The sequence below is a fragment of the Sus scrofa genome, chromosome 10 (assembly GCF_054392235.1).
Source record: "Sus scrofa isolate SSC_HxYL_T2T_F1_AM1 chromosome 10, Sscrofa_HxYL_maternal_Yorkshire_Landrace_v2.0, whole genome shotgun sequence".
In the NCBI taxonomy this organism is placed as follows: domain Eukaryota; kingdom Metazoa; phylum Chordata; class Mammalia; order Artiodactyla; family Suidae; genus Sus; species Sus scrofa.
Genome location: NC_139392.1, coordinates 68,121,350 through 68,142,444, shown reverse-complemented (window position 1 = coordinate 68,142,444; position 21,095 = coordinate 68,121,350). Strand labels below are relative to the sequence as shown.

At 47.7% G+C, this 21,095-nt stretch overlaps 1 protein-coding gene across 50 annotated transcripts in view; it reads right to left on the bottom strand.

Annotated features, from left to right (window-relative positions):
• The window catches only part of SVIL (supervillin), a 285,309-nt gene that overhangs the window by 19,349 nt on the left and 244,865 nt on the right, over positions 1-21,095 (bottom strand). For all 50 annotated transcript variants that reach the window (XM_021064753.2, XM_084980005.1, XM_021064767.2 and 47 more), the window contains 11 exons: positions 20,965-21,054; positions 20,789-20,875; positions 18,644-18,821; positions 15,210-15,382; positions 12,912-13,067; positions 11,499-11,635; positions 9,187-9,334; positions 8,931-9,076; positions 7,274-7,449; positions 3,719-3,863; positions 3,120-3,399 (listed from right to left, as the gene is read on the bottom strand). In XM_021064753.2, the coding sequence (XP_020920412.1) occupies positions 3,120-3,399; positions 3,719-3,863; positions 7,274-7,449; positions 8,931-9,076; positions 9,187-9,334; positions 11,499-11,635; positions 12,912-13,067; positions 15,210-15,382; positions 18,644-18,821; positions 20,789-20,875; positions 20,965-21,054 (1,716 nt within the window). The remainder of the gene's footprint in view (positions 1-3,119; positions 3,400-3,718; positions 3,864-7,273; positions 7,450-8,930; positions 9,077-9,186; positions 9,335-11,498; positions 11,636-12,911; positions 13,068-15,209; positions 15,383-18,643; positions 18,822-20,788; positions 20,876-20,964; positions 21,055-21,095) is intronic.

The window sequence follows — 21,095 nt, the reverse complement described above, 5'->3', positions numbered from 1 at the left end:
ATACCTACCAGCTAAGGTAAAGCAATGACCAAGAGCTGTAGTGCTCTTGTCTCATTTTGTATAACACCAAGCTCCTTCCCTTCCTGTATTTTAAGGATGAGAAGGACAGCTCCTTTCAAAGGCTGTTCCTGAAAGGTCCCGGGTCCACACCACCAAAGGTCAGTAGATGATTTCCCACGATATAACCTCTTTTTGTCTTTCGCACCAAGCAGCACAGATTGTGGTTTATCGTATTGCCAACTCTGCACTCATCCAGGGGCTCAAACCCACAATGGAGATCCTTTGGAAGACGCTATCGTTTTGGGTGGATCCACGTTATCTCATCTTCAAGTTCAACGCAATAACTAGGCTTCTGGTGCTGAGAACATCAGTGTGGATGATGCCCTGCACTTCCGCATGCTCAACACCACACACACCAGATCACTGCAGCCTGCGAGCTGGGTCTTATAATCCCTATTTTCCAGGTGAGAACACCGAGGCTCAGACAGCTTAAGTAACTTTACCCAACTTGCACAGCTGGGAAGGGCTTGAGAGAGGATTCAGACCCAGGCTGTAGGGGCCCCGCCGGGCCTGGGACCTTTCCTCCAAGCCATAGGGCCTCCTCAGGGAAAAAAAAAGGGGGGGGTGGTTTTAGTGTCCATCCCTGTCCACTTCTAGCTGTGTGACTCCAGGGGGTTCTCAGTCTTGGTGTCTAAGAACTTAGCGTAAGGACAAAACACATCCCATGGAACTTCTAGGAGGCACTCAACTAGCACAGGTGGTGAGGCCCCTGAGCTGTGCCTCGGGGGCCCCGGGTGGGGACCTCTGGCCTCCACAGTGCTCCTGCCCCACCCGTGCTGCCTCCATCACACACCCATCAGATCCAGTTCCCACGGATGGCAGATCCAAGTCAGGGCACAGAGCTCTCTCCTACTCCAGCCGGAGGCAGGCTCCTCTCTCTGTTATTGCCTCCCTGTCATTTATACCCTCTGTTTCTGCAAGGCAGGATCAGAAATATTGACTGACTCCCTAAAAAAAAGGGTCTTATTCCTTAAATATAAGATGTGGTATCATTGAAACTCCTAGAAGAGAAGAGAGGCAAAACATTCTCTGGCTTAAATCATTGCAATATTTTCTTAGGTCAGTCTCCCAAGGCAAGAGAAATAACAAAAACAAATGGGGCCTAATCAAACCTATAAGCTTTTGCGCAATGAAGGGAACCATCAACAATCTAGACTGGGAGAAAATATTTGCCAGTGATGTGACTGATAAGCCTTAATGTCTAAAATATACAGAACACCTTACATGACTCAACAACAGCAACAAAATAACCCAACTGGAAAATGGGCAGAAGGACTAAATGGACATTTCTCCAAAGAAGACATACAGAGGCATATGAAAAGATGCTTGACATTGATGATAGAGATAGGCAAATCAAAACTACAATGAGGTACCCCCTCACACTGCTTAAAATGGCCATGATTAAAAAAAAAATACCACAAATAACAAATGCTAGAGAGTGTCAAGAAAAGGGAAACTTCCTATACTGTTAGTGGGAATGTCAACTGGAACAGCCACTATGGAGAACAGTATGGAAGTTTGTCAAAAAACTAAAAAATAGAACTACCATATGATCTAGCAACCCCACCATGTGGCATATAGCCAGACAAAATTATAATTCAAAAAGATACATGCACCCCTATGTAAAGAGCAGCACCATTCAGAACAGCCAAAACATAGAAATAACCTAAATGTCTATCAACAGATGAATGGATAAAGAAGATATGGTAGGTGTATATAACGGATTATTACTCAGCCATAAAAAAGAACGAAATAATGCCATCTGCACCAACACGGATGCAAGGAGAAGTAACATCTCATACTAAGTGAAGTAATTCAGAAAAACAAATACCATATGATATCACTTATACGTAGAATCAAAAATATGACATAAATGAACTATCTATGAACAGAAACACTCAGAGACATAGAGAACAGACTTATGGTTGCCAAGGGGAAATGGACTTGGAATTTGTGGTTAGCAGATGCCAACTAATATATACAGGCTGGATAAACAACAAGGTCCTACTGTGTAGCACAGGGAACTATATTCAATCTCCTGTGATAAACCATAACGGAAAAAAATCTGAAAAAAAAAGAACATTTAAATACGTATAACCGAGTCACTTTGCTGCACAGCAGAAATTAACACAACATTATAAATCAACCATACTTCAATAACATTAGTTTAAAAAGTGTCTTACAGAACAAATACTCAGTAAATGCCACCTGTTGATTAACAGGCGTATTGTGAATAAGTTAGGAAAGAAACCTAAGGCTGCAGGTGTCTGATGAGCAAAAAAGGCTTCCCGACCTGTGCCTGGCAGGGCAGCCACATCTGAACAGCAAAGGCTATCAAGAAGTGAATCGACTCCTTTGGCACATGAATCCTGACCCTTGAGTTGTGACATAAATGTCTCCTAAATTCAGAGGGATGAGGGATGCTGTGGGTAACTCGATTCACAGCTTCTTCTTGGCAAGAAAAAGGGATTTCTTCTCCAAAATCCACCCCTCCATGCCCTCACTGCTTCTGGTGCAAAGCACTCCATGGAGTGTTTCGTTTTGCTTTGAAAAGCACGGCCCTGCTGGGAACCAGAGGAGTTCTGACTGTATTTATTCTCTCAGATCCACAGTGCGCTGTTATGGCTCTGGGCCTCAGAGGAAACAGCATCTTTCATTTTGAATAAATCTTCAGTGTCTAGATTTACTGACATGACACATTTGGTTCAGTTCTAAATCGTCCAGCTACATGTTACTTAACGGCTTTCATTTCAGCAGCATCCAGCCACATGGTATACACATCATTGGGAGGCAGAGCATCGCTCTCCTAGAAAACCTCTGGGGACGGGGCAGGGGAGGGGTGAGTGCAGAGGAAAAAGCTTATCCTGGCAGTGGACTTTCTAGAAGGAAGCACAGGGGCTGTTAGCCACGTTATTCATCCAGGAGGCTGTCAAAGGCAGTGGCTAGACCAGCCCTTGCACCCCCTCCCCCACGGCTGGGGTGAGACAGGGCTCCCGCCCCTGAGTCTGGCACCCTTGTTCCCTCTGCAGGGCTCCAAGGACACCAAATGCCCAACTGACCTGCTGTGCTCACGGTGAACTTCCACTTGACCACATAGGCGTCCCCCTCGTGGAACTGGCCGATGCTCTGTTTGGGGAGCCGGCTGTAGTCGAATTCCAGGATGTGCCAGACGTCCACGGACACGCTGGCAATCTCAAACTGCCTCTGGTCGTCTCCTTTCACCAGGCCGTAGCCCCGCCCCACGTTGACCCCGTCCAGCACGGTGCCCGCCGTCGTCTGGGGAGGCGGCGGCACCATCCGCGTCACGTCGTAAGGCTTGACCTCCGCCCTCGGATCGTCCTGTGCGGGAGTAAAGATGCTCACTCTCCTCCCCTGGGTCTGCAGTGGCACCTTGTCCCACTGGATGCTGATTCGCCGGAGAAGGGACAGGGTCCGAGTACAGCCCCATTGCAAGGCATTTAAGGACAGGCAAAGGGAAAAGGCAGCCTCAACTGTGAGGGCTGTAAACCGGGAGGGAGGCGCAAACACGGCTCTTTGTACCACCCAGAGTCAGAATTTCATTGGAAATCGGTCTGCTGTTCATTAGGCAACCCCAGGAAGGCCATGTTTCCTGGGACCCAAACCAAGCCCAGAAGTTTGGCTCCATCATCCCAAATACCTTCTGCTGGGCAAGTTCGCCTGCATTCTTCTCGTTAGGTCTCTTCAGCTCCGTCCAATCGAGAAATTTCTCTTTGAACAGAATCGTCTCATTGTGTTCTGTAAGTCTCCCAAAGATGGCCCAGTCAGGCCGCCCCTGTCCTTTTCTGCGGGGGTGGGGGGAATGGATGGGGAGAGAACCAAGATTAAGCCACGCTCAAAGGAAGAGATCCCACGCACACACCTGCGGCTGGTGAAGAACTCAGAACACATAAGCGGTGTACAGAGTGAACGGTTTGTTTTTATTTATGTCACCCGATCAGTGACATTCTTTTTTTTTTTTTTTTTTTTTTTGGTCTTTTTGCCTTTTCTTGTGCCATTCCTGTGGCCATTCCTGTGGCATATCCAGGCTAGGGGTCCAATGGGAGCTGTAGCCACCAGCCTGGGAACCACAGCAACGCATCTGTGACCCACACCACAGCTCAGGGCAATGCCGGATCCTTAACCCACTGAGCAAGGCCAGGGATCAAACCTGCAACCTCATGGTTCCTAGTCAAATTCATTAACCACTGCACCACGAGGGGAACTCCGACATTTTATTCTTTTAGCCTGACGCCTTGCAAGGCTGGAGCTGATGAGCCTGAATGTACTGTGACCCATGGTTCTTGAATCAGGGTCTCCCTGGGGGCCGCACTCTGGGTTGGGAGCTCAGCAAAGGCAGGAGTCACAAGTGTGTCTCCCTCACCTCCTCTCCCCACCAGCGCTCACCTGCAGGCGCCCGTCATGCTTCCATCCAGTTAATGATTAGATGGAGGAATTTGTGCTTGCCTTGTATTCTCTATTTTTCTTTTCTATTTTTGTTTGCTTTTGTTTTTTAGGGCCCAACCTGTGGCATATGGAGAGTCCCAGGCTAGGGGTGGAATTGGAGCTGTAGCTGCTGTCATAGTTCATGGCAATGCCAGATCCTTAACCCACTGAGCAAGGCCAGGGATCAAACCTGTGTCCTCATGGATACTACTCAGATTCCTTTCAGCCGAGCCACAACGGGAACTCCTATTTTTAAATTTTTTTCTTAATTTTTTATGTTTTGTTTTTTGGCTGCACCCATGGCACATGGAAGCTCCTGGGCCAAGGATCAGACCCATGCATCAGCAGTGACCTGCCGAAGTGACAACACTGGACCCTTAACCCCCCTGCACCACAGCAGGAACTCCCTGAATTCTGTTTTTAAAGTCATGTTACAACGGTGATCGCCAGTCTCCAGGGACAGAGGAAATTGTCCTCTGTTCCCTAAGTGAACATACCCTCATAGATCATCAAGTGAATCTCGGCAGATTTCTCTCAAGGCCACCAGATGGGCCAGTGTCTTGGGCTCTTGGCATCTGACCCTCAGCTTGGAACACAGCTAACTTAGAAAGAGGCTGAGCTCTGAGGATAAGGTGCTGGTATCTCTCATCCTTCCAGATCAGCCCTGGCTTGGGGTTTGGGACCATCTGAGTGATGGGCAGTGCTTCCTGGGCCCCATGGTGGCTCCTGGTTCATCACATCCTATTTGGTCCAGACCAGTTTGTGACATCATGGCTAAGGCACATCGAAGGTGCTGTCTGTTTCAAAGAGGGCTGAAAGGATAAAGCACCAAGATACTTCACTGAGATCTAGCGGGACTTAGGGAACCAAATATCAGCAACTCTGAAAATGTCAGGGCTACCCTGAAGGCTGCGGACCTTCACAGAAAAGACTGTCTTTTATATAAATTCCTCTGTGCAGACTTGTTACAGTGCCTACAGAAAGAGCACTTGGTGCATGCATCATGGGGAGATCCTGCTGTGGTACAAGGGGACCAGGAAGGATCTCTGGAGCTTGGGGCATAGGTTTGATCCCCAGCCCAGCACAGTGGATTAAGGATCCAGAGTTGCTGCAGCTGCAGTGTGCAGTGTAGGTGGCAACTGTGGCTTGGATCTGATCCCTGACCCAGGAACTCCATATGCTTCGAGGCACCCCCTCCTCCGGAAAAAAAGAAAAGAAATGCATCTTGGATGTTGTGAAGTTCAGGGAGCACAGCGGTTGGGCACTCTCATCTTGGCTGCACCTTAAAACCCCTGGGGTTTTAAGACATTCAGGCACATAAATGCCATCCCTGCTGGAACTGAAAACACATCTCTGGGGCTGGGCCCGGCACATGCATTTTTTTAAAGTTCCTCTGGTGCTTCTGACTGGGGGGAGGGTAGCTGTAGCAAACTGGTGGGCTAGGTGTCCACTCATCTACTTTCAGGTCTCAGATGATGTCACCACCAAATAGAAATCGTCCATCCCGTGGATTTTATGCTTCAGTATTTTTTTTTTCTTTTACTATACCAAGTAAATATTCTTTTTAGTCTCAGCTTCAGTTCTGAAAACCAAAACTAGTTGTTTCAATGTGAATTTTATGTTAGGTGCGCACTTGTGCTTAAAAAGGATCTGAGAACTTTTCAACTGCACTGACATCATTTTAAATTGTTTTTAAATGACCATAATGACCATGAATAATAAAATCAATGATTCAATTTTAAAACAGCAAATTAGGAAGGAAAGTTGAAATCTGTGTATTAGTTCAATGGAAAACATTAAAAAGCGGTTTCATTGTGCTCTTTGGGGGCACATCAATTTCTAAGCTATAATTTGGCCTGCAGAATTTAAAAGGGCTCCTCTTTTTTTCTTTGGTAGTTAAGGGGGAAAAAAAAGATCCTTTGCATGCAAGAATTTTTTTTCTCAAGACTATATTTCTGAGAGTTGGTGCATATTCTGCTGATTTGCCAAAATTACTTTAAAAAGTTTGGGAGACTGCAGGAAATGCTGAAATTACGATCATCATTTTGTTACCATATCTTTCCGCCTACTCTTCCCCCAAAAGGGATCGGCATCATCTACCACCAAATAAATGGTAGATCCTGGAGTTCAAGGGCGATGCTGGGAAGGTGTGAAATCAGGAGACACATGGCTTTTGTGCCTTCAGATCAATGGCTGAACTCCAGACCCTGGCATACTTTTCAGAGCGGCATGTCATTTGTTTTAAATAACTGCTCTTCATCTGTTTCAATAGCACCTGGCATGCTGTAGGTGGCAACAATTTTTTTTTTTTTTTGGTTTTTAGGGCTGTACCTGTGCCATGGAATTTCTCAGGCCAGGGGTCAAATTGGAGCTGCAGGTGCCAGCCTACACCACAGCCACAGCAACGCAGGATCCGAGACACATCTGTGACCTACACCACAGCTCAAAGCAATGCTGCACATTTAACCCACTGAGTGAGGTCAGGAATCGACCTGCATCCTCATGGTTACTAGTCTGGTTCATTACCACTGAGCCACATGGGAACTCCTGGCAATAATTTGTTTATCTCAAGAAATGAAATACAACACAAACCTCTTCTGGAAGACCACACCATCCCATTTCTATCCTTGTTAGGCAAACTCTAAAGCGTGGTTCTTTGTGTGAACATTTGTGATACTGCATTGCAATCATTTATGAAAACTACAAGCTAGGCAGGGTGATGGTAAAACACTGCGGTGGGAGCTGAGGCTGCTGAGGGCCCTGGCAGTACCTGGGAATGAGCGGGTTGCATTCTCCAGGGTCCAGTGGGTTGATGTCACAATTCTCGTAGTCAAAGGTCCCATTCCACAAGTGCTTTGCCAGCTGAAAGGCTATTTTCCGCTGTGCTAATGTGACTTCTTTCCCATGCCACACGTAAACTTCGCTCCCAAAATCAAACACCAGTACCTGGGGAAAGGACACAGAAGAATGTGTTAACTTCAAGGACAGGTTCGAGTTGAATCAGGGTCTCTAGTGACAGTGGATCAGACAGACAGGTGCCGATGCAAATCTTAATGGAGCATCTGGTACAAACACAAAAAGATCTGGCCAGTGGGCACCGCCCTGCCAGGCCAGCCTCTGCCCTGTGAGTGTGATTTTTGTCATGTCCTAAATGCTGAAGCTAATGTCTGTCCTCCAAACACTCAAGCCACCTAACACTTCTGGTTCATAGTAAGAGTTATTTATGAGTCTTCCCCACCTCCCTTCTTTCCTTCCTCCCCCCTTCTCTTCTCCTTCCCTCCCTCCTCTGTCATTCATTTAGCTCATCCAGGCCACTTCATAGGGCACTACAGATCCAGTGTTATCTTCTCTCTCTGATACGATTCCAAGACCCTCAAGGCAGAGACCATACTGTATTTGTATTTTCAGTTGGGCTTACTAAGTGTTTGTTGAATGAATACATGAGTGCAATGGTATTTCTTATATTCATGCCTATGGTTTATTCCATTCTTTCTTCCTAGAATACTTTCTTTCTTCATTTCCAGCAAGCCAGATTCTACTCAACTTCAAACTAGGCTCAGTTTCACCTTCTCTTTAAAATCTCCTGATTATTTCTTTTTTTCTGGGACTTTTTTTTTCTCCATGTAAACACCCATACATATATAACCTCTCTAGCTTTGGATGACATTCTATTTTTTAATGTATTTTATGTATTTTTTTTACTTTTTGCCTTTTAAAAAAGTTTTATTGAAGTATAGTTGATTTACAGAGTTGTGATAATTTCAGTTGTACAACGAAGTGATTCATTCAGAAGTATATGGATGAAATTTGTTCTAATACTCTACCTAATGAAATATAAAAGCCATTTGTGCCTTCCACACTTTTTTCTCAAAACTTGGAATACTTAGTGGTGCAAATATACTTATTTGTATATTTAATAAGTATTTATTGGTGTGAGAGAAAAAACCCATCACACTACTTGGCAAAACCCATAAATTACATATACACCCATTATTCCTAAAACTCAAGGACTGAAAAACATTTACTGTTTATAGAAAAATCAAGAGATAGGGCTAAGTCATAATTATATTGGGCCTAAATCAAAAAAGCTTTCAATAACACTTGTTTCCTCTGAGCGATATTCTGAATTCCATATTAGCATCTAAGACGGCAGTAATGGTTTGACTTTTTTTTTTTTTCCTTTTCTTGGGCCGCTTCCTGTGGCTATGGAGGTTCCCAGGCTTGGGGTCGAATCGGAGCTGTAGCCACCAGCCTACGCCAGAGCCACAGCAATGCAGGATCCGAGCTGCATCTGCGACCTACAATACAGCTCGAGGCAACACCGGACTTAACCCACTGAGCGAGGCCAGGGATCGAACCCGCAACCTCATGGTTCCTAGTCGGATTTGTTAACCACTGAGCCACGAGGGGAACTCCCCTCACTGTACCTCTTTAGACTGCAGGAGGGAGCACTTGGGAATCTTCCCCCAGTAGTCGTCGTCAGGAACGAGTTTGTCATCCATCAGACGGTAAATGCAGTTGGTTTCTATTATGGCTGTTTCGTACAGCTCATCTTCCTTGGGGTCTCCAGCAGCTTTGGCATAAGAACAGGAAGAGAGCGTTAGATTTTCCACTGGGCCGTGGCTGGTTTGTAAGAATGAAGGAGGGGAAAGAAAAGGCAGTTGAGATGCAGGGAACTCTTACTCTGGTAACTGGTTTGGCCACCCAGGAGCTTCCAGAAGTCTTTGGCTGCATGCGTGTGTGTATTAATGCCTTCTTCAATGGTTTGGATGTAAGTAGCTCTACACCCAAGTTCCCGCTTGGTCTGGATTAAAGTGGCGAGTTCCGAGGCCTAAAACGAGAGGGGAATACAGTTATGTGGGCAGACAAACTCGTGGCCAGGTAGAAGGGCAATGATGACGAGCTCAGAGACATGGCTTCTCTGAAAGGAAAGCCGTGACCATGGGGGGTTGGGAGTGGGGGTGGGGGAGTGGCAATGGTCGTTGGGGACTGTCTGCAAAGTCAAGAAAATGTTAACTCAAGGACTGGGGGTATCAATTCTTTGCAGCAATGGTTCTCCGTCTTCAAATTCAACAGATCACTTGTGGCTTTTATTTATTTTCTTTTTCTTTTGTTTTTATGGCCACATCTGTGACACATGGAAGTTCCCAGGCCAGGGGTCAAAATTAGAGCTGCAGCTGGCAGCCTCAACCACAGCCACAGCAACATCAGATCCCAACCCCATCTGGGACCTACACTTCAACTTGTGACAGTGCTGGATCCTTAACCCACTGAGGGGTCCAGGGGTTGGTCTTGGGGACACTATGTCGGGTTCTTAACCAGTGAGCCACAGTGGGAACTTGTCGTGAAGCTTTTAAAAATACCCATTCCCTGGTCTTTTCCCATTAAAGTCTCATTCAATAGGGCCTGCAGCACAGTCTCCCAGGCTCCTGGGATAAAGAGCTTTGAAGGGATGTACCAGTTCCTTTGCTAGGAAAAGTGCTGAATCAGGACTTCGAACCTGGAGGCAGGGGTCAGACTCCTTTAAAACATCTCTCTAGAGTTCCCATTGTGGTGCAGCAGAAACGAATCCGACTAGGAGCCATGAGGTTGTGGGTTGGATCCCTGGCCTCACTCAGTGGATTAAGGACCTGGCATTGCCGTGAGCTGTAGTATAGGTCAAAGATAGGGTTCAGATCTGGCTTTGCTGTGGCTGTGGCGTAGGCTGGCAGCTGTAGCTCAGATTAGGCCCCTAGCAGGGGAACCTCCTTATGCCATGGGTGTGGCCCTAAAAAAGCAAAACAAACAAACAAGCAAAAAACCCCAAAAAACCCTAAAGAAAGAAACTCATGGACATGGAGAACAGACATGTGGTTGCCAAGGGGGAGGGAGTGGGATGGACTGGGAGTTTGGGGTTAGTAGATACAAACTATTGCATTTGGAATGGATAAGCAATGAGGTCCTGCTGTACAGCACAGGGAACTATTTCCAGTTACATGTGATGGAACATGATGGAGGATAGTGAGAAAAAGAATGTGTATATATACACATATGACTGGGTCACTTTGCTGTACAGCAGAAATTGACAGAATGTTGTAAATCAACTATAATAAAAAATAATAAAAATTTGGAAGTTCCTGTCATGCTCAGTGGTTAACAAACCCGACTAGCATCTGTGAAGATGCGGATACGAACCCTGGTCTTGCCTGGTGGGTTAAGGATCCGGCGTTGCCGTGAGCTGTGGTGTAGGATGCAGATGCAGCTTGGACCTGGCATTGCTGTGGCTGTGGTGCAGGCTGGTGGCTACAGCTCCGACCCCTAGCCTGGGAACCTCCATATGCCGAGAGTGCAGCCCTAATAAAGACAAAAGGGCAATAAAACCCCACAAAAAACAACAACAATGAAAAAAATCTCCCCCACAAACCATTCCCCTTAAATGCTTAGTGAAAGCTTGTTTCAGAGACCTTCAGGAAAATGAGTATTACAGCCTCTCTCGCTTAATGCAACACTGGGCAGTGGAAAAGCTTCCTAGGGTTCTGGCAACTGGAGAACATTCTCTCCGTGTCTGAGAGATGTGTGTGGAGGTCCTGCTGTGGCTTGGCGGGTTGAGAACCCAGCTAGGGTCCATGAGGACGTGGGTTCAGTCCCTCCCTCAGTGGGTTAGGGATCCGGCGTTGCGGCAAGCTATGGCTTAGGGTTAGGTCACAGATGTGGCTCAGATTCTGCATTGCTGTGGCTGTGGTATAGGCCGGCAGCTGCAGCTCCAATTTGACTCCTAGCCTAGGAACTTCCATATGCTCTAGGTGACGCCCTCCCCCCAAAAAAAGACAGAGATGCATGGAGTATGGAGTTCCCCAGTGGCACAGAGGGTTAAGGATCTGGTATTGTCACCACCATGGTGCTGCTTTGATCCTTCGCCTGGGAAGTTCCGCATGCAGTGGGCGTGGCCAGAAAATAATAAATAAATAAATAGAAGAGCTGCGTAATGAAGCTACGTTGGTCCCTTAGATACCGACCTTGGCCTTCTCTATGACGTTGGCAAACTCTCCCGCCCACAGGAAGCAGTGGTGGGGGGAGAGCAGGAGGAAGCAGTCCCCGCTGTTGAGGGAGGAGGCACGCGGCTCCACCAGCCTGGTCTGCACATGTCTTCGTCCTGAACACAGGCAAAGGGTCACCATCTTCCCAGAGAGGAGACCTGTCCCCAAGGCACTGGCAGGACCACCTGGGAAGCCCCACAGGTCCGACGTATCCCTGCTCCAGGCTCTCCCCCCTTCCCCCGAAGAGGGTCACCTGCTCACGTTAGTTCCCGTGACCTGGGGACTTAGAATCACTGCACTGTTGGTCCCTGCCTGGGTGGTATGTTCCCAAATGTCACCATGTTTCTCAGGGCCACTATGGGTGTGCTTTGATAGCACGTGTATGTGTATGGATTAATGAAGGTGCCCTTCCCCAAGGGCACCCGGCAACCCCCCCCCACCCCCCGTGTCCCCTGGTCTCTGCTCAGTCTACCTCCTACACCTAACAACTCAGGCAGCTTCTTCATCCTGGGAGGCGGCTAAGTCCCTGCACACAGACCAGAGCCCCTCTGGGTGTGGGGTAAGGCTCCTTGCTATTGAAGAAAGGAAGGGGCAGAGAAGCAGGTGTGTGGGGGGGGGGAGAAGGAGGGGGGAGGGAGGAGGGAGAGGATAAGGAAGAAAAGAAAGAAAAAGGAAGGAAGGAAAAGTCAGAAAGGGACAGAAAGAAAAGAAGAAAGGAAGAAAGGGAGAAAAAAGACAGGAAGGAAGAAAAGAAAAAAGGAAGGAAAAGAAAGAAAATGGAAGAAAGGAGAAAAAGAAAGGAGGAAGAGAAAGGAAGAAAGGGAGGAAGAGAAGAAAGAAGGAGGGGGAGGGGGAGAAGGGGGAAGAAGGGAGGGAGGGGGAGGGGGGAGAAAGGAAGGGAGGGAGGGGGAGGGGGGAGGAAGGAAGTGGGGGGGGAGGAAGGAAGGGAGGGGGGAAGGGGGAAGGGGGAGGCGGGGGCTCCTCAGGTCCTCCTCTCCTTTGCTTCCTTCTCCGAGAATGCCCATCCCCCTCTGGCTGCCCTGACTCCTGGGGACCCCCTGCAAGGAGGACAAAGAGTGGACCTTCTGAGGGCGAGATAGGCTGTGAGTGGCAGGCGTCCCCGGAAGGGAAGCAGCAGCAAGGGCTGAGACTCGGGAATGGGACAGACCAGGGTTCAGAGGCAGCTCTGCCCCTCGGCCACACAGCCCGAAGGTCTAACGCGTGGAGGCAGACTGTTTCCCACCTCATGGGGTTTTTGACCCCTCTGTGAGATAGGGGGGCACGTGCTCCCCCCTCTGCTCAGGCAAGTGGGGGGAAGTCAGGGCTCCCGAGGTGACCAGACCACCAACAGCCCTGGCTGGCGCCTAATTCTCTCTGCTGCGCTTCCGTTACCTTTAATCTGTAACAACATGAGCTTCTTGTAGGGCACAGCGCTGTTGTTGGAGTTTTGTTCTGTCAGGTTGACACTCCGCAGGCTGACGCTGCTGAAGTTTTCTTTGCTGGCTAAACCCGCCAGGGTGACCTCGGAGAAGTTGGAGTTGGAGGACACTGCGGGGGTTGATGGACACACACACAGGGGGAAGACAGGTGAACAGGGGAAGGAACAGGGTTGAAACAGCAACTATTCATAATCAACTCATGACTTTTTCTTTTCAAGTTAATCCTAATGGGGAAAACACACTCTAGTTTGATGAACTAGCAGTGGAGCCCTGTATTAGGAAGTAAACAGAGGGCTGAAAGTATAAAGGCAGAGTTCCTGACGTGGCTCAGTGGGTTAAGAACCCAACATAGTGTCCCTGAGGATGAGGGTTTGATCCCAGGCCTCACGCAGTGGGTTAAGGATCTGGCATTGCCTTGGCTGTGGTGTAGGCCTGCAGCTGCAGCTCCAATACAACCCCTAGCCTGGGAACTTCCATATGCCGCAGTGGTGGCCACAAAAAGAAAAAAAAGAAGTGTAAATGCTTATTGACAAGCATCACCCCTGGTCAGGCAGAGAGAAGAGAAGGATATGACAGTGTGGGTGGGTATCAGTCTAAGTCAAGACGTGGCCTCATTTGTTGCGATTCCACCGAAGGCTGTGAAAATTAGACATCTTCTATCAAAAGTCTTTACAGAAAAGACTTACAAAAAAGCAGGCACCTTGTAAGGCATGGTTTAGTTCTTTTTTTTTTTTGCTATTTCTTGGGCCGCTCCCATGGCATGTGGAGGTTCCCAGGCTAGGGGTCCAATCGGAGATGTAGCCGCCTGCCTACGCCAGAGCCACAGCAACACGGGATCCGAGCCGCGTCTGCAACCTACACCACAGCTCACGGCAACGCCCGATCGTCAACCCACTGAGCAAAGGCAGGGATCGAACCCACAACCTCATGGTTCCTAGTCGGATTCATTAACCACTGCGCCATGACGGGAACTCCCTGGTTTAGTTCTAATATCTTCCTGGAGGCAGAGGGAACAACTAAACGACCTCTTGAGGCCTCTGCTCTCAGATTTAGGATTGTAACACGAGGCTGGGTTTTCACTGTGGACCAACAAAGGTATATGTGTCCCCGAAAAGTGGAGATAAACTACATAAAATGTATGCCAAGAAACCTTGATTTCTCTAGCTCATTGTTTTAAAAAAATATGTATATGCTAGAGAGAAATATAGAAAATGATTTTGGTGGGATGAGGTTTTAACCCTGAAGAAATATGCATATTGACAACTTAACAACTCACATGGCATACAAAATCTGAAATACACTTATTATGAAAAGATATAATAAAAATGTTCAGCCACTTCATCTAAGTACTCTATTTGAGTTTCCTGGTGGCACAGCAGGTTAAGGATCTGGCATTGTCACTGAAGCAGCTCTGGTTGCTGTGACGTGGGTTTGTTCCCTGGCCTGGGAACTTCCACATGCCATGGGCATGGCCAATAAATAAATAAACACTCTATTTCTAAAAATAAATTAGGAAGTAGGTTTATGAGTGTAATAGGAAAATTAAAATTACAGCAAGAATATTCAGAATACCAAGATCATACATGCAAACATCTCCACTGAGAAAACCACTGTTTCAGCACTGGGGAACATGTGTGGCTGGGCAGATCAAAGCAGATGGCTTGGCCTGAAGTGGGACGAAGGTCTGGGGCCTGCCTTCTTACTCTCATCCTCTGCCCCATCCCGATGCCCCACACTCCCCTCAACCCACATCGCAACTCCAAAGAGCCCCAAGGACCTGTCCAAAAAAAAAAAAAAAAAAAAAAAAAGTGAAAAGCACCGCTATATGCATTCGTTAGTAATGGAAAAAAAAAAAAATCTAGAAGTAGGCAAAAGCAGCGACTCGGCCCACTTTCCTGTGAGCGATCAAACAATCTGCTTTCTAATAAAATGAAGTAAGACGTTACGTTTGGAAACCGGTTGAATTACAAAGCCCGGCAACCTCCTTTCTTCCAACCTTTTGAAAGAAAACTCCACAAACCAGGATAATGTGACTTAACCAAGCGAACAGGTGTGCCATGCTGTTATGAATTCCTATGAGAAGCCTTTACATTCCAACGCAGGCTTCCTGAAGGTGTGTACCTATATGCGCGCACATGCAAACTTATTCTCCATGAGTGTCTCTGAGCACCACGACCGGCCTTGGAGAGGCAGCAAAAAATGATGCAATCACCGAATTGCTGGTCTCCCAAGCCGGAGACTGAATACTCACTCTTCTCTACTTTCATCCGCTTTGATTCCACGAAGGCCACGTTCAACCTCTGCTCGGTGTATTCCTGGAGGAGGTCTTCTCTTGCGGCCAGCATTTTCAGGGGGTTTTTGGAAGCCTGGACCCGACGCTTGGGCCTCACGGCACGCTTGTGCTCAGCCACTGAGGAGGTCAACCTACAAAGTGAAGCAGAGCTGGGTGTGGCCTTGGTCTGCAGTTTCACCCAAGCCTGCTTGCCTGCAGGTCTCTGACCTGAAGCAATGGGCCTGCGATTTAATTTCTTTCTTTTGTTATCTGTCTTTTTTTTTTTTTTCTTTCTGCTTTTTTTTTCTAGGACCGCACCTGCGGCATATGGAGGGTCCCAGGCTAGGGGTCTAATCGGAGCTGAAGCTGCCAGCTTATGCCAGAGCCACAGCAACATGGGATCTGAGCCGCACCTGCGAGCTACACCACAGCTCAGAGCAACGCCGGATCCTCAACCCACTGAGCGAGGCCAGGGATCGAACCCACAACCTCATGGTTCCTTGTCAGATTTGTTAACCACTGAGCCACGACGGGAACTCCTATCCATCTTTTCTTTAAAAACATTTTTCATTTTTTTTTGGGGGGGGGGTCCCACCTGTGGCATACATTAGTTCCCAGGCTTGGGGTTGAATCAGAGCTACAGCTGCCGGCCTATGCCACAGTCACAGCAACACCAGATCTGAGCCATGTCTGTGACCTATACCACAGCTGCAGATCCTTAACCTACTGAGAGAGTTCAGGGATCGAACCTGCATCAGGTTCTTCACCCACTGAGCCACAGTGGGAGCTCCTGGTTATCCATCTTACAACTTCTCCTCTGCCCACCACTCCACTGATAAAGAGTCAGAGGATCTTGGAGGTGGAAGATGCAAGTTGATTGAGTTCAAGATCCCAGCCCATCCCAGGAGCCCCACTCACACCAAAACCCGTGCTCTCCACCTGGAGGAGCAGCCAGTGCCTCATGGGCAGCCCATCTCCCTCTGGACCACTCTGCAGGGTGGAAGTCCTTGCCTATTATCACATCCCGCAACATCTTTTTTTTTTTTTTTTTTTGGATTTTTAGGGCTGCATATACAGCATATGGAAGTTCCTAGGCTAGCTGTCGAATGAGAGCCATAGCTGCTGGCGTACACCACAGCCACAGCAATGTGGTATCCAAGCGCCTCTGCGACCTACACCACAGCTCACAGCAACACCGGATCCTTAACCCACTGAGTGGGACCAGGGATTGAACCCATGTCCTCCTGGATACTGGCCGGGTTCCTTACTGCTGCGCCACAATGGGAACTCCACATCCCACAACATCCTCATGACGCCTTTTCCTGCTGGCACAGAACGCCCCTCTCCTTCTTTGGGCTCTGAAGCCCTCCAAGAACGTCCAGCCAGCCATCACTTCTCAATTTAATCCTCTTTCCTCCACACTCGGCTTTCTCTTTCTGTCAGTTTTTCAGTTCCCTCCCCAACTCCCCTGTCACTAGCCTCCTCTCCCATCTACCCTGCAGAAAACAAAGCATGATTTTGAAGAATGATTTTGAAATCAAAGAGGCCCGTGGGCATTCCCCGGGGACTGAGCAGTTAAGGATTCAGTGTTGTCACTGCTGAGGCGTGGGTTTGATCCTTAGCCCAGGAATCTCCACGTGCCATGGACATGGTCAAAAAATAAATAAATAAAAGAGATCCACAAACCAACTATGACCTTCTCTCTCTCTCTCTCACACACACACACACACACACAGCTCTGGGGGAGAAGACCAGACATGGGAAGTTGGGTGGACTCAGTGACACTATTTCCCAGCAGATTCCAGCTGCTCTTAATGTCCCATTGCAAGGATCTCTGTACCTGAGGTGCTCTTGCATATATAACATTGTCTCGTGTGTGTGTGTGTGTTTAAATTTTATGTAACAATTTAAACAGTGACATTTCAGTGAGATGACTGAGAAATGGTTCAGTAATCACGTACACAAATTCCCCAAATATTACTTAAAGGTGGGACACATTTTTCCCAAATGGTTCATTTTCTTAAGGCAATACATTGACAAGCCTGAACAAACTGAAAAATGCAAAACATGTATCCAGAGGGTCTTCAGAAAGGTGTATGACGACCCCACAGACTGCTGGAAGAGGCGGGCATGCTAACATATTTGGATGAAATAGACAAGCGTGGTGGATGGCTGTGGGTTTAGGCCACCCTGCACATGCTTCTGGCTTCTGCTAAGACGGCCTTGACTTTCCTTTGGGGGAACAGCCTCTCTGCACGCCCCGCCCCCTTGGGCTAGGCCCCGCCCCCTCGGGCTAGACCACCCCTGGCCAATCAGCATCTTCCATCCCTTTCGCCACAACGACAGTTTTAGAGCTGGTGCAGGGCTGGGAAAATCAAGCCTGCAACTCCTCCTGGGAGTTCCTTCCTCCTTCCCAGAAGCTGCCTGAGTTAGGGATGGCCAAGGAGATGGGGTATAAACCTGGAGCAAGGGGTGGCCATCCCCGACCATGTACGAGACTTTGTTCTGAGCCTGAACCTCATTTTACGCCTGTACTTTTCAATGAGTGAACGTATACCCTCCACACCTGTCATGAGCTAAAGCCACAGTCTGACCTGCCTTTCTTTGTGGCACTTGCCACTAAAGGTATCCTACCACCACGAGCACTTTTCTTAGGTGGTTTAATCACATTCTGCGTGAAGAAGGACCCTGGGACATCACTGAGAAAACCCTCCGATCTATTGATTTTATACAGGCTTGCAAGGGAAGGAAACATGTTTCACTGATTTTCTAGTGAGCTGCATTCATCAGAGCCCAGGTGATCTAAACAGTTTTCAAAGTCATGAGTAAGAATTCAACATGTTCCTGTTGTGGCTCAGCAGAAATGAATCCAACTAATACCCATGAGGATGCAGGTTCAATCCCTGGCCTCGCTCAGTGGGTCGGGGATCCAGCGTTGCTGTGAGCTGTGGTGTAGGTCACAGATGTGGCTCGGATCTGGCGTGCCTGTGGCTGTGGTGTAGACCAGCAGCTGTAGCTCCGATTTGACCCCTAGCCTGCGAACTTCCATATGCCGTGGGTGCAGCCCTAAAAAGCAAAATGAAAGACAGGCAATAGAGATCTCTGCTGAACGCTATTCATCTACAAGTCTGCAAAACAATATCAGAGTGACATGGAACGCCCAGCTAAGTTATTTTCATGGTCCAGGCACGTGATGTCAATGCAAGATTACTGCTGGAGGGAACGCCTGTCCTGGCTCACAAGCTCCATTGACCCCTCGACACTAGTGTCTGGATCTATAGAGAATGATTTGGCTGTTATGCATCTACTGCAAAAGGAGTCATAGTGAGAGAAGATTCTAGAAAAGTGTTGTGCAGAGGCTGCTGAAGGGATCTGTTCTCGGCAGGTGAAAGGTGGGACCTGTAATAACTCACTTGGGGGCATAAGGATCAAAAATGACATCGAAGTCCTCGTCCAGCTCCACGGGGCTTCTCGGGACAGCAGAATCCATGCTGCGGTAAAACTTGGCAAAGGTTTCGTCATCATCCGGCTTCATCACCTCTTTCACAGACTGGCCAGTGACCGTGAGGACCGTTTCTTGCATCCCACCAACTATCAAGAAGCAAGCAAATCGATGACTTGAGATCTGCATACGAACATGACCCCAACTATGCGTTCCTACATCTTAAAAATTATTTTCTACCCCCTCCCCCACCTCGGTCCAGGAGAGGAGCGAACACAACAGTGATGTCCAGGGTTTGGTGGCTGCTTTCTGAGCATCATCTGGTTTCTCAGGAAAGGACTTCTGGTCTGAACAAAGCTTGCGCTATGAGTCATAGGAGAGATAGAGGCTCAAGCCTACAGAGAATTTCTTAATTTGTTCTTTTGGCTCCTGAAGGCACAGCAAACCTCAATCTCACTCTAGAGCAGAATGTTTTGGGTGAAAACTTTTTTCTGTAAAGGGCCACGTAGCAAATATTTTAGGCTTTGCCTGGGAGGTGATTTGACTCATGTTGCCCTAACACGACTCTGCTGCTATAGCACAAGAGCAACTATTACCAGTACAGACACAAATGGGCATGACTGTGTGTCAATAAAACTTTATTTCCAACAAGAGGTGGAGAGCTGGATCGGTTGCTGACCCTGGGGCTAGATCACAGATCACTATTACATACAGGAAATAAACTTTGAATCATTTGCATTCTTTGCTTTGTCAGCTTTGTTATTACACTTTTGTATTTCTGGTTTAAAGTGGTTGTTTTATTTCCAACCTACTAGGGGCCACTTGTCAATAGCAGGGACACCAGTGCTTAGCATCTGAAAAGTTTCAAGTACTGGATATTTTTATTAAGCAATGAGGCTACTTTTGCATGTTGCTCTTTTATTTTACATCCTTCATGGACTTCTGTATTGAAATGTTTATTCACAGAATTTTCTTCTAGAGATCATTTATGATTATAAGGTATAACAGCAGCTGCTACCTTATTGGGAATTGACGTATACAACTGAAAGGTCACTTGGCCCAAGATCATATTGATTTTGTGTAATAATCTGCTTGTAAGGTTAAAAGTAAAATTATCAAGAAAACACAATCCCAACTGGAGGACATCCCAAGGGTTTAGATTCAGGAACAAATGTGTTATTGGGGACCCCCTATTGAGAAATTACCAACTGAATCAGAGTTTGGTAATCTGTTTTGACCAATGATTTTTTTTTTTTGTTTTGTCTTTTTAGGCCACACCCCAAGCATATGGAGGTTCCCAGGCTAAGGGTCGATTTTGAGCTGTAGCTGCCAGCCTACACCACAGCCACAGCAACGCAGGATCCAAGCCACGTCTACGACCTACACCACAGCTCTCGTTAATGCCAGATCCTTAACTCACTGAGGGAGGCCAGGGATCAAACCTGCAATCTCATGGTTACTAGTTGAGTTCCTTATCCACTGAGCCACAACGGGAACTCTGATCAATAACTTCATTTTTTTTTTTTTTTTTTTTAACCATTCCTGGGGCATGTGGAAGTTCCCAGGTCAGGGATCAAACCCATGTCACAGTAGAGATCAGAGCCATAGCAGTGACAATGCCAGATCCTTAACTCAAGGAGCCATCAGGGAACTCTATCACTTCATTTCTTAAAACTTAACAACAGGGAGTTCCTGCCATTGCCCAGTGGGTTAAGAATCCAACTGAAGCAGCTTGGATCACTCGAGAGGTGTGGGTTTGAATCCCAGCCCGGTTCAGTGGGGTAAAGGATCTGGCATTGCCGTGGATGCAGTGTAGGTTGCAGCTACAGCTTGGATTCAATCCCTGGCCTAAGAACCTCCATGTGTTCTGATATGGTGCGGCCATTACAACAGCAACAACAACATAACAACAAAGATAATGCTCATGGCATGAATTGGAGATTGGTGAAGTTATAAGAGAAGACAATTTAGCTGAGGAGAAAAAGCAATCAGAGTTGGGCTTTAGGGATTTTGAGGGTGGGGCAGGTGTTTCTAGGTTTCCTGAGCTACCCATGGAAACACAAATCAGCAGGGCTACAGGCACGTGACCAAAGCCTCCCCCCTGGTCTGAGTGTACCTTTGTTATTCAACCTTCTTAGAAAGGTTTCCAGCCTGTCCAACTTGAGGTCCGATTCCAACTGCATGTCTGGTCTGGCTTCGATATCTGGGTGGTAGAAAACATGCATGAGTGAGAATCACAGAGGGCTCTTCTGCTCACAGACCCTTGGGCACCTCAGCTGCCTGGCGACTCACCTTCCAGGGGTTTGGAAACTGGCGTCGTGCCCCTCGGCTTACTGCAAATAGGGGAGGCTACTGGGGTGATGGCGGTGGGGGACGCCAGACCTGTGGACCAAACAAAGGAGCACTGAGCATCTCAAGGTCAC